The sequence below is a fragment of the Rhinichthys klamathensis genome, unplaced genomic scaffold, assembly GCF_029890125.1.
Source record: "Rhinichthys klamathensis goyatoka isolate OS25496 unplaced genomic scaffold, OSU_Roscu_1.1 h1tg000115l_1, whole genome shotgun sequence".
Lineage (NCBI taxonomy): Eukaryota > Metazoa > Chordata > Actinopteri > Cypriniformes > Leuciscidae > Rhinichthys > Rhinichthys klamathensis.
Genome location: NW_026606652.1, coordinates 3,149,371 through 3,162,921, shown reverse-complemented (window position 1 = coordinate 3,162,921; position 13,551 = coordinate 3,149,371). Strand labels below are relative to the sequence as shown.

General features: G+C 37.0%; 1 protein-coding gene across 1 annotated transcript in view; it reads right to left on the bottom strand.

The window, feature by feature from the left end:
- Nucleotides 1-3,248: 3,248 nt before the first annotated feature.
- Nucleotides 3,249-13,551, bottom strand: part of sptlc3 (serine palmitoyltransferase, long chain base subunit 3) — a 37,539-nt gene continuing 27,236 nt past the window's right edge. Inside the window, exons 9-12 of the mRNA XM_056255017.1 lie at nucleotides 10,425-10,551; nucleotides 6,028-6,163; nucleotides 4,608-4,737; nucleotides 3,249-4,010 (exon numbers count right to left, since the gene is read on the bottom strand). Coding sequence (XP_056110992.1) covers nucleotides 3,897-4,010; nucleotides 4,608-4,737; nucleotides 6,028-6,163; nucleotides 10,425-10,551 — 507 coding nt within the window. The 3' untranslated portion in view covers nucleotides 3,249-3,896. The remainder of the gene's footprint in view (nucleotides 4,011-4,607; nucleotides 4,738-6,027; nucleotides 6,164-10,424; nucleotides 10,552-13,551) is intronic.

Genomic DNA, 13,551 nt, shown 5'->3' with positions numbered 1-13,551 from the left:
TGTAAATAAATACAAAAAATGGAAACTATATACAAAGTTAAATTAGGATTTTTTTGTAAATAAAAATAGTTTAAGAAAATGTTTGGAATTAAAATCAATAAAAACTTCTAGACAAATCAAGACTCAAGTCTTACTTCAGAGTGATTGATTTAATTTCAAACACTAATTAAAAGTGATTAATAGGTTGTAGTTTGTAAAATTCTATAGACCTTTCCTTTGTTTGAGTGATTATAGTGCTAATGATCTTATCATAGATTCTAAGCTGAGAGGTGATGTAACAATGTGAGGGTCTCTTTCCCTCCTCCAAATTTCACACTTTCAGGAATGCGAGGACGAGGTGTGCCATGATTTGCATTTGTTTGTTCTTCATGGGTCGTCTGAGAGCACACGTCAAAAAGTGCGACAAATGCTTTAGCTCTTGTCCAGAACTTGTGTATTGGTTGGTTCAAAGGGGTCCACGGCATCAGGTTTTCAGTTGAACCTTGAAAGATGTTTGTTTGGACTGTCTACCTTCTGATTAAGTACAGAACACAGAAAAACAATTATTTTATACTTCACATCTCACATTTCAAAATGACCCGATTTCATTTGTCTAGAACACATATGCTCTCATTTAGAAAGGACTAAGAGGAATCTACAGTCATGGACACACTGGAGGAGCTCAGAATACCTTTGCAGTTAGTGGCACACAGTCTTGCAGTTTCAAAGGGCCGATGCGCCAGCTCACGGGGCCCCTTTGCTGATGGTCAATGCTTAGACAGATGTTTTCTTGGAGCAGCACATTGCTGTGTTGGTAGCAAAGGAGATGGAAGGAGACTTGACATCTGTTCTCCAGACCGGCTAGACCCTCTGACACACAGGGTGGGGGTAAACTGATGGAGAGAGGCCCGTCCTGTTGCGTGTGCATGTGTATTTGTGCTCTTCTGTTGAAATGTGTGTCCATCCTTGATTTTCCTATAAACAACAAGGACTTTTTCCAATGTTGGGGGGTTACAATTCCCTAATGTCAGGAATCAAAGATTAAGTCATTAATCTGGGTTTACGTACCTTGCAGAAATGATAGTCGTCCTTTGCAAGGTTCAAACTTTTCAGTTGCTGGCCTGATCTTTTACCACTACACCACAGCACCCCAAAGACAATGCTAAAGCCTGGATGCTGTAATTCTCAACAAGGATTTCTTCACAATAGATATATTTCAGAATATATTCTTCTTCTATGCTAATCTAGTCATGGCTTTTGTACCTGTCAGACTAGTTAGATGTAATATGAATTGATTTTTATCTCTGAATGTGTTAAAAACACAAACTTGAAAAATGGAACAATGATTACATCACAATATACCGCTGATAGATTTGCATTATGTAATTAAAATGAGAAAAACATATGGCTCATCTCAATTGTTGCAATTTTGATTTTATTAGGTTATAACCATAAGAGATAATATATATATATATATGACCATTTTGAGCAAGCTATTTGAAAGCTTTTTTAATATACGAAATTAATTCTTAAATCATATGCATTTGACCAAAAGAGGCCGTAAAGACTTTTAATAAATGCTGTTTCAGTTGAACTTTATATTCACCAAAAAAATTATAAAGTTTTCTACAAAATTTAAGCAACACAACTGTTTTCACCATTGAAAATAAGAAATATTTGCAATATTTCACAACTTTTGAATGGTAGTTTCTAGGGATGCACAATATATCGGCCACCATATCGGTATCGGCCGATATATTCATTTTTTAATGTTATTGTTATATGCCTGAAAAGAACATTTGGCCGATATATTTAAGCCAATAAATAATGGATTATTTCCTTCAGCTGAGACACTTCAGATTCGCACTGTTCGCCATGATGGTTTTAAATTGTTTGAAATATGATTGGAAAAAAAGAAAAATACAGTTAAGTGCAACATATGCTGCACAAGTCTGTCATATAGGCTGCATACAATTATAATGAGAACATTATAATTGTGTGCTTTAGTTTTTATAATCAGGCTCTCAAAAATTATATAAAAATTTAGATTTAGATTTATCTGCCAATGTATCGGTTATCAGCTTTCACATATAAAGAAATATCGGTATCAGCTAAAATGTTCACATCGGTGCATCCCTAGTTTCTATACATATGAAAGACAAAGAGAGAAAAAAACACCCTTATAAGAGGTAAAAAATAAAGGCTCTAAAAATCAATTCCACAGGGCTAAAATTGTCCCTTTATAAAAAGGTAATTTCTGACGGATAGAGGAGCTCTTCTACTATGGACATGTCTTAGACATCACTTATAGTAGCACAACCTTGGTATATAAATGTTGTTTTCCATCTATTTGTGATTGTTTTCCAGTGCAACTACAATTGCCCCCAAATGAGTCTCCGAAAGAGAACAAAAACATGCATTGTCCGACGCGTCTAGTGCATGAGATCCCACAAATTTCTCACCTCAGCCTTGAGAAATCTCCATCACTATGGTGTTGGTATTCTTGAAATAACAAACATTGTTTCAAACACGAGTAAAACAAGTGCAGACTAGACCTCATCTGTCTGCAGCATTTACTATCTGTCTTGATTCCTCCCAGCATTAATCAAGCGGTTACCCCACACCTGCGGAATGTGCATCTCTGTACTAATTGCTAGTTTTAGGTGAATATTGGCCTGTGTGCAACATAGTTGGCATGTTGAGCTCCAGCATTCAGACGGCACTTTTGGGTCTCTTTCAAATGTAACAATTAAGTTTAGTCTCATCCAAAGCAAAGAGTTTGGTAAAACATGTGCAGACACTACTTTTTGTTAGTTTCGCAGCAAACGAGTCAAAGAGGTAATTACTATATGCTTTGGTGTTTACTGTGGTAAATACAGTTTCTATAGAGACGTTCTGAGCCCGATTCCTCAATGATTCTGGTTCTTTAATGGTTCAAATTTGACGGAGAATAGTCGGAACAGCATAACATAAAATACGTTTTGGGAATTAAAAAGAAACGATTCATAAGAGTCATTACCTCAGGAATCAGCCTACACTTCTTGCACTGCATGCGGGTGCGGTGTTTATTAAAAAGTGGAAGCATTTCTGAATTAGAACTGATTCTATGGCTCTCAATCCTAGTTATGATCAAACTAAATGTTTCAATGTGAGTGAAAAAAATCTAAAATGATCCTGAAAATGAACACAAGTCCTGCATCTGAAATATACAAACAAATGACATGGAATTCTTTCCAACTTTCCAAGCAAACATTTGATTTACAAGTACAATCAGTCCATAAATGTTTCTTTTTTTATTATTATTTTATAATCAGAAGTAGTTTCGTGCACATAACAAATAAATGCCTAACAGTTTAAATTAGAAGGACCTGCAAAGATGCAATGCATGAATGTTTAATGACTGTGAATGAGCTACACTGGGTCTACAACGCCCAGCCTTGTTCAATCTCTTTCAATCAATGTACTTGTGGATCACACAAACACACAAACCAGCACAGAATGAAGGTCTTTCATCAGTCCATCTTAGCAGCAGGATAAAAAAATAGGGCCACTTCAAGGGGTTTCTTATCCGCAGCTAGAGTTTTGATGTAGGTCAGTGTTAAGGGAGTTAATTGTTTGATATATTTAGAGCAGCTTTTGATACATGTTCACAGCCGTCGCGGGCCCTCCCTTTTCCTCACAATCCCCTGAGAAAAAAAAATCCCTTAACAAACTTCACAAAACTGAGAAACAGCAGTTAAAAAAACAATTAAATATCATTTTACAATATATACACATAAATGTCCATGCCTCACAGGAGGACGAATTTTAAAAGCTATTACAAACACTGCACATTTTTTTGAGGGGGAAAAGACTTTTTTTCTTTTACACTGAGGTGACCTTGGTGGCAACACACTCACAGTGATGAGAGTGTATGATCAGCTGTCCAGCTCAAAGTCTGTTTCATCGTACAGCACTGGCCGATGAGAAAGTCTATGACGAGAGAACTTCACCCTGATGTAGTCTCCAAGTTCATCAAGGCTCTGGAGAACCTGGGAAGAGATTAGGCTATTCAGTCAGGCTATGTGAGATATTTTGACTTTGCTATTTTTAAGTTTCTTGTCGGGAACATACCCAAAAATAATTATTTAGTTTCTGTGGCACTTTTCAAGGCGTCGTGTTTGAGGCATTAAAGGTGTTTTGAATTGTAAAAAGGCAATATAAATCAAAACATATTTGTTTGAAATGGAATTAAACATTTGCTAAGCAATTTAGGACTCTATTTAGGTCTGTGAAACCAGGCCTTAGTGTTGTATTTTTCAGTTATTTAAACAAAAGAGTACAGAACTTTAATATCGTCCAAAAATCATAACATGAAAATAATTATCTATTACACTGTATCACATGGAATTTGTATATTAGTATCCTTTTATAGAAATGTTTGAAATACACTAAATGTTTTAGCTTTTTAAATGAAAGTTTTTGATTCGTCTTGTCTGAACACCTGTTTTCATTTGACTTGTCTTGTGTAACAATAACACTGTAAAGTAAGTCTAAGTGTCAGTAAGAAAAAGAAAAAAAAAATCAATAAAGAATACCAAAATAGAGATAGATAGGTCTGTGAGATGTTGGGTGGTGTAGTTTATTACCTTGTCGAGCATTTCTTTGGTATGGGCGGCAGACACACAGAAGCGAGCTCTGGCTTCTGTAATGGGTGTAGCCGGGAAGCCTACAACTACAACACCAATCTTCCTCCTCAACATGGCCCGTGAGAACGCCCTTAGAGCAGAAGATGAACAACATTTTGGCTTGTCACTATGGGTTTTAAATGAACTTTACACACGCGCACACAGTCAAATGTTCTAAAACATCTTGCATATTCAACTTCAGTTTAGCACGATATAATGTCACGATTAATGGTATTGACGGTTTTCACACTAACCCTGAAAGCAGTAGATGCATTTCTATTGCTTGTTTCCTCAAAACCTTTTACGCACTCAAGTTTCCAAAAGTTGTCAATGCTCTTAGTATGACAATCTTCATTACAAACCAAGGCCGTGATTAGACATCACATGGTCATGGACGAGTTATCGCCTGTTTTTTTTAGCACATCTAAAACTCAAAGTAGAAACATTATGCAGAGTAAAGCTGTCGAGATTTCCATTCAGAGTTTGCACTGTCTGCTACCTTTCCTCACCCTTTGAGTGAAGGGAAATCCATTGTAAACCACACAGCTGGACTGTCATTTGCATTAGCCAAGAGGGAGAAAAAGAAATGGATTGACAAGGAGAGAAAGGCAAAAGGAAAGGTATAATGGAGGAGGAAAAGATTGAGAGCGAGAGGAGGAGAAAAAGCCTCCACTTTGTCAGCAGAGACGACAGCATCGAGAGAACAGAGAGGCGACGGAGAGTGAATGCTGGATTTAAAAGGCCTCACAGCTGCCGTGGTCTTTGTTGGTGTGCCAGGAAGCTGTTATCTTTGGAGGAGTCTGAAACGCCTGTGCGGTGATGAGCCTCTCGCATGTCATGTTTTCTTTCTACCTCTCTTGTTTTTTTTTCCCTCACCACTGATTCATGGATCAACTAGACCATCCAAGATGGCTATGATCCAACGTCTTCTTGAAAAGACCACATCGCCTTCTTTGGAATGACCAGTGAAGATGACTGCAGCTTTTGTCGGGGTGTCCTCAAGCAGTCAGTACATTTTTCACATGGCATTCAAAGCTATCACCTTTGTAACCCATTTAAGCCTTGCATTGTTGTTTTATTGGCAGCCCGAAATGTGGGCAGGTTCACAAGTTCAAAGGAGGATTACTGTAGTGTCCAGACAGTGGAAACTGTTCTTAAATCACAAAGAAGATGCACAGACGCGAAAAAAACTCACAAAGAGACGTAATGTTTTGCTTCTCGCTGGCCCGGCGATCAAAGCTGCGAGTTCTCAAATGGACTAAATCAGGTTTGTGTAAATGCGAGCCTGGTGGTGCTGTTGTGTAAACTGACGCTCTTTTATACATGTTGTGCTGCTAGAATCTGTAATCCAAACGGGTTACTGGCTTGGGGAGCTGCTTACCCAACTTTCCCAGGTAGATAGAGCAGGAGCGGTACCACTGGAGAGTCCTGGTTGCCGTAAACGATGAAGCCCATATCCTTCAGCCGAGATCTGAGGTAGCGCGTGTTCTCAGCCAGCTGCCGAACTCTTCGCTGGCCTGCGGGGGAGATACAGACAGAGCCGTCATCGAGGAGAATTTGTTAGCTTTCATTGGAAAAGGAGAGACATAAATGGGAGTCTACAATAAAGTAAAGGTCATGATTTACAACAGAGCAACTGTAGGTCAAGAGGAAAAGTGCAAATAATCTCAAAGTACAAATAATCTTAATTCTCCACTGGGACTGTATTTGAATTGATTGTACTCTGGATGAGAGGGATGCAGGCTATGAAAGTATCGGCTACCGTAGATGCCCTATATTTATTTACAGACAGATTACTAATATTTTTGTACTAGTAAAAAAAAAAAAAAAAAAAAAAGGTAACACTTTACAATAAGGTTTCATTAGTTAACATGAACCAAGGATAAACAATACAACATTTATTCATCTTGATTCATGTTATTTTTTTTAATGTTTACTAATACATTATTAAAATCAAAAGTTGTATTCGTTAACATTAGCTAATGCACTGTGAACTAACATGAACAAACAATGAACGACTGTATTTTTCATATTGAATAACAGTAACAAAGATTAATAATCTTTGTGTTTAAATATCATTAAACACTGTAATAAATCTATTGCTCATTGTTAGTTCATGTTAGTTAATACATTAACTAATGTTAACGAATGAGACATTATTGTAAAGTGTTACATAAAAAAAATTGCAGTGGTCAAATAAGAAATACTATGAAACCAACAAAGGACTATGAACTACATATTTCAACTATAATCAAGTGACTGAGCAACATTATATACTGCCATAATCAAGAATTGTAATGTACAACAGTAAATGATTTTTAGACATTTCTAACCAATGTTTACGTTTCCATTTTGACTTGGAAAATATAAAATCTCTACTAAAGCCGACCACACACCACACATATGGGGGCGATTTTTGGACCGATTTCTCCCCTTCCGACAATCCTAGGTAAAGTTGCGACGAACCATTCTCATTGGTTCTCATTGCCTTTTGGGTTTTAAGAACTAGTCTGAGGAACTCGCAGATTTCAGACTCAAATGACTTTTCAGATTCAAATTAGACTTATCTACAGTTTTATGTCAGTGAGAAAAAAAGAGACAGCTAACCTGTAAGACTAATCTAAGCAGTTTATGCAACTGGCCACTGATCTCCATATAAATACAACATATAGACTAACTAGCAAAACAGTAAAATATCGTGTTTAATTATCTGTGCCGTGACTATGATTCGATCATATTTATGATACTTTGTATAACTGAGAACTGTTTGAATCTGATGGTAATTTGAAAATACACTGAATTGTTGTTACGGCAATTTGTAGCACTCAGAGAGTCTGCGCCCACTCTGCGGTAGCACGAACTCCAAACAGACCATGTCAGGCAGAGTCTGCAAACCATAGAACAAATATGTCTACAAACTAGTCCTAAAACAGCTGGCACAAATATTAGCCAACTTCTTTTCCAGTTTTTTTTTTTACCTCACTGTTTGCTTGAAAGTTTCATAGTTTTTCTACTTAAATATAGTTGAAAACACTGGGAAAATGGCCAAGGAATTGCAACATAATGTAGTGGCATAAAGCCATACCACCAGCAGTTACGGCTCTTACAAAACAGTCTTAGCAATACCTTAACTTTCCTTTTCCTAGGCTACTGGAACATATATATTTCACCCTTATTTCTACAGGTATAATCAAGAAGAGTTTAGTTCCCTTTAGGATATAGACTGATTGTATGTAAAAGACTAGGGAAGGGGCCCAAAGGAGGAGACAGGAAATGACATCATCTGCTTTGCCGTTCAAATCCCAGGATCGCTCTTTTAATAGCCCCTCATTAAGACCATTAAGTAGTTAGGTGAGACAGAGCAGACCCATTCATAAAATTATCCAAAAACATAGTAACAAACAAAAACAGGAAGAAAACAGTGAAACTGTCTTATGGACTTTATAAGTTTTCATTACATTTTGAGGCTCATTTCTGTACTCTCTTGAAAACGCCTCTTAATGTGTGTGTGTGTGGACTGTGGAGTGAGTCGATGTGAAAAACAGTACCAGCTGGTTTTGTTTTGTCAGGCTGAATGGTAGACAAATTTCATTATTTGCCAAGACACTCTTGGCTTGTACATAGGATACAATGGATTTGGCACACAATTGGAGACTTGGGGTAAACTGAGAAGCACGGACTCAGATGCGCACGGTACCATGTGGTTGTCAGTAGATTAGCGGTTACCGCTCCAGACTAGTAATCCGAACTTTGGTGGTTCGAACCACAAAGATATAACTCTAACAACTTAATGCGATTTGAGACACATCAATAGCTCAATGAACATCAATACTTTTCACTCTCTGTCTTGTTCAGTTTATGTCTACCACTTTTTCTCTCCTCCATCTTTAATGGAGTGAATCATGCAGTTCTGAGGGCTGGCCAGGTCCGCCTCCAGCTCTCTTTGGCACCATGGCCTGAGCTTTTGGAAAACAACAGCATGTTTGCATATAATTACCTGTGAACCGATTGGCAGGTATTTCAAAAGGAGGTGTGCTGTAAAGCCAAGCTCAAAAGGCCGCATGTCAGTGGAACGAATACAACCGCTGTTAACATTCATTACATTAGAAACTCTTCAACTGAAACACTGAATATTGGCAGACGCTAGAAAGAGCAGGTGAAGCTCAAACCAAACACTTAGTCATGGACATGGTACACGTTCAGGTCTTCTGCAGTCTATTGTGTTGTAAATTCAGAGCGATATGGAGCATTCTTCGAACTCTCAGAACAGTGTGACTCACCCTCCACAGAAGTGCATATCATGCCAGTTATGACACCCATGGGCGGCTTGTCCAAGTCTGATATATACATCACAGTGTTCAACAATTCAAAAAAGCCTAGAAAGATTCTCTTTGGACAAGTTTGGACTAGAATATAAAATCTACTCGACTTTACTGCTAAAACATGCATTCTTTTAATTCAGCCAAGAGGTCACAACATGACATATCGATCTTCTACTTGTTACACGTTTTCATGTGATGTGAATTCGCAGTCAGAGTTCACCAAACTTTGGAAAACAGCAAAATGTGAAACTGAGCTTGCGTTTCTGGTCTGATTCATTCGCATGTCTATGAATGGAAGTCAATGGAACACAATGTGTAGTGTGACCGTCCCTTAAAACTCTTATTTTGTATATTTTTTTCTGTGTTTTTTTTATTCACATGCAAAACTTCGTTTTTTTGGCATTTCATTTGATCTTCTGTTGACTTACAATAGTTCAAAAGTTTGGGGTCAGTTAAAAAAAAAAAAAAAAGAAGAAGAAATTCATACTTTTTGCTACCTGACTAGAGAACATCATGTGGCACTGTGTGAATGATCATGTGACACTGAAGACTGGAGTAATGGCTGCAGAAAATGTACTGTAGCTTAAATAATTTACATTTTAAAATAGAAAATAGGGAAACACTTTATGTTAAGGTGACGTACTTACTGATTACTACATGTACTTACCATAGTAATAACTGTAAAGTATGCATAATTACAAGTTACTAACCCTAAACCAAACCCTAACCCTAATTGTAACTATATAGTAAGCACATGTAGTTAATTAACATTACTCAGTACTTATTTGAGTAAGTACAATGTAACTACGTAACCTTAAAATAAAGTGTAACCGAAAAAGTAATTTAAATTGTAATAACATTTCACAATATTGGTTTTTTGTTGTTGTATTTGAACTATGGTGTACTGTATTTAATTGTGGTTTGAGTCTTTTCTATCATGGTGTGAACTACAGTGAAACTAAAATGAAACACAATGTCTTCTCTAAAAACATAAATATATGGATTAACGCATATCAAAAACAGAAGGCAGCTTGGAAAAAGCCTTATAACATCTGGTGCCATTCTGCGGACTCTTAATACCTGGAAATATGTGAACTTTCCTTGACTATAGGTCTGCAGGACTCTTTAAGCCGGTCCCATTGCTTTATTGAAATCTGTTTTACATGAGTTATACGCTGTGGTGAAATACATTTTATTTGGTTATTAAATCCATGTGAATCTCTTTCCCATTGGATTCCCCATGTTTAAGGAGAATGTTGGGTAGAGAATTTCAGTGTCTTCTGATATTACAATGACTGACTGGTTTGAATTGTGGGTCTCAATGACCTCTGACACATCAAGTGTAAAGTAGTGCATCTGTCATGTGACGTCTGGACAAAAACAAATCTGGACAGTCTCTTTCATGATTTAATGTCTTAGTATTGTTTCAGTGTCTTTGCAAGGCTTTGTTACTAACCTTCTGTTGTGCCATCGACTCCCATGATGCATTTGATTGCCCTGATGATCTGCTCCACGACAGGTGGGGACATGGCTGTAGCGTACACTGCACTGTGAGAATGAGCCCGCAAATAATCCACCAACTCCTGCAGAAAAACACAACACGTCAATTATTAAAGGAATACTTCAGCCCAAAGTGAACATTTTCATCATTTACTCAAATTTATGTCATATTTATAAATCTTCTTTTGTGGTTCACAGAAGAATGAATTTAATACTGTGCTAAAAAAAAGAAAGAAAATAAATTATTACTGAAATTACTTTTTTTATTTCTATTTAATTGAATTATCAATTATCAATCATCAAAATTGAATACAATTCATTAAAAAATAAAATATATCTGAATAAGGAAATTTCATACTGACTAAGCAGTAATAAGTTATGATAAAAATATTAGCTATTAACTTCCATTTTAACTACTTAATGGTCAACTCTCAGTGTCAATGTTTCACAAGTCGCAGTATGGTTAAAGACAGGTTTGTAAGTTCAAACTCTTGAACACTAAGCAGATCATCCATGAGAAATGTATTGCGTGCTTGTGCCAGATTTTTTAACCTCAGATTTCTTCAGAAGAGTCGAACCTTTAAAAAATTTGAATTTAAATGTCATTTAAAGGGATAGTACACCAGAAAATGAAATTTGCTTTTAATTTACTCACCCTCAGGCCATCCAAGATGTAAGTGCCTTTTTTTCTTCTTCAGTAGAACAAATATTTTTAGCTGAAACCGTGGTCCTCGTTGATTCATATAATGCGAGTCAATGGCTACCATCACTTTGAGAGTAAAAGAAAACAAACACATACAGGCAAAACTAAATTAAAACCAGTGGCTCCTGATGATTCATTGAGGTCTTATGCAGAAATGAACGTTATTTAAAACATTATTACCTGTAATCCACAGCTTCATAAGACCTCAATGTATCGTCAGGAGCAGGTATTATTTTGTTTTGCCTGTATATTGTTTTTTGACTCTTAAAGTGACAGAAGCCATTGACTTGCATTATATGAGTCACCAAGGACCACGGTTTCAGCTAAAAATCTTCTTTACGTTTCTGCTAAAGAAAAAAGACATCTACATCTTGGATGGCCTGAGGGTGAGTAAATTAACAGTAGATTTTCATTTTTAGGTGAACTGTCCCTTTAAAATGACCGGAACCACTGTGCTGTCCGAACTACACCACTAGAGGGAGATGAAAGCACACAGCACGATCATCCAGTGATAATGACAGCTTCTCAAAATTCTCAAATTTGTCTGTTTGTGACTAATACAGCACAAACTGCTTGAGGCAATGAGGCATACAAAGACATTTATAGCTGTCATCAAATGATTTTTTCACAAACAATCAGTTTTGGAGATTGTGCCCCGTCTGTCCTGCATCCAATAAAAATGCTTCTGAGCAGAAGCCGGGGCCAGTATCCAGCTCTTATTCTCTGTCCTCAGACATCTGTATCCACTGTGGAGGAGTGAGGGGAGGGGGACGCACCTCGCAGTGCACACGGGTCTCTGCATCCAGATGTGTCCTCTACTTTGAGGACGTGGGCGAAGGGGTTTTTAGGGGGAATATCTGCGAAGCAAACATCTGCTTCCACTTAGAGTGCAAAATTTGCAGTGCTTTAGGTCCTGGGAGCTTTGTGGTAACAGCATAAGATAAGTCAGTTAAGAGAACGTGTCCGAAATCCACCCACATCTGTGTGAGCGAGGGACTGGCTGGAGCCGTTTGGCAGCTCTCTTTGTGTACCTCCCTCTGTGCTTGTGTACAGTGTTCTTAGTACTGCTGAGAGCAGATTTTACCTTTATTAAAGAAAACAGTAAACCTATGTGAAGGGGAACAGAAGTTTTCTTTGACAAGTTGACAGGTATGACTAAAAAGGTCTGTCGACCAGCAACACAACATTTCAACAGAGACAAATCATAGAAAAATTGTAAAGATTTTTTAATGATTTTATATCGTCCAAGGTAATATTAATCAAATTTGTATTTACTTTTTTTTTTTTTAAATAAACACATTTAGGCAGTGCTGGACCGCCACATGATGTAAAAATCCGATGTGAAAATCGGAAAAACTACTTCTTTATACACTACCGTTCAAAAATTTGATTGAAACCGTTCAAAAATGTATTTCTTTTAAAATAAATCAATACTTTTATTCTGCAAGGATGCATTAAATTAATCAAAAGTAACAGTAAATTCATTTAAAATGTTACAGAAAATTGCCATTTCAAATTAGTGCTTTTCTTTTGAGCTTCAAAGATTTGTGCAAAAAGTGTTAATTCAAAATTAATTTTTCCAAATTTCAGTTTCCACAAAAATATTAAGCAGCACAACGGTTTTCAAAACTGATGGTAATAAGAAATGTTTCTTGAGCACCAAATCAAAATGATTTCTGAAGGATCATGTGACAATGAAGTCTGGAGTAATGGCTGCTAATAAAGCAGCTAAATAATAATGTTTTAAAATATTAACACTTTCAAATAGAACAGTTTAATTTTAAATGGTAATAATATTTCAGGATGTTAATGTTTTAACTGTATTTTTGATCCAATAAATATAGCCTTGGTGAGCATAAGACACTTCTTACCAACCCCAAACTTTTGAACGGTAGTATACATTATAGACAGGTAACATGTTAGGAAGCATTCCGTGAAAACCTGCAATTTTGATTTGACCCACAAAACAGAGCTGGTCAACAGTCTCACCACCTTATTAACAACACACTTAATATTACGCAGCACACTTGTGGTCTCTCTCTCTCTCTTTCCCCCTCTCTCTGTTCTCCAAAGTATGTGTAATTTAAAAAACCTGCAGTCTTTTTCATTTTCAGTCTTTTATAATCAACTGCCATGTCCGTGATGTGGTTATGAAGTGAAGTGGTCTTTTTTAATGGAGTAATGAGATGAGAGAGGTGGTGTTGTGGCAGGAGCGTCAGTGACATTTGGGTAACATATGTAGTTCCCTTTCGTTGTCACTTCGAGTTCCGTCGGATGACGACGAATGGGGGTTTCGCTTAGAAAGCCTATCGACTTCGAGTATACAAAACGAGCCAATGGCAAACAAATGCCATGGGTCTGCGGAATTTGCATGGCGCAA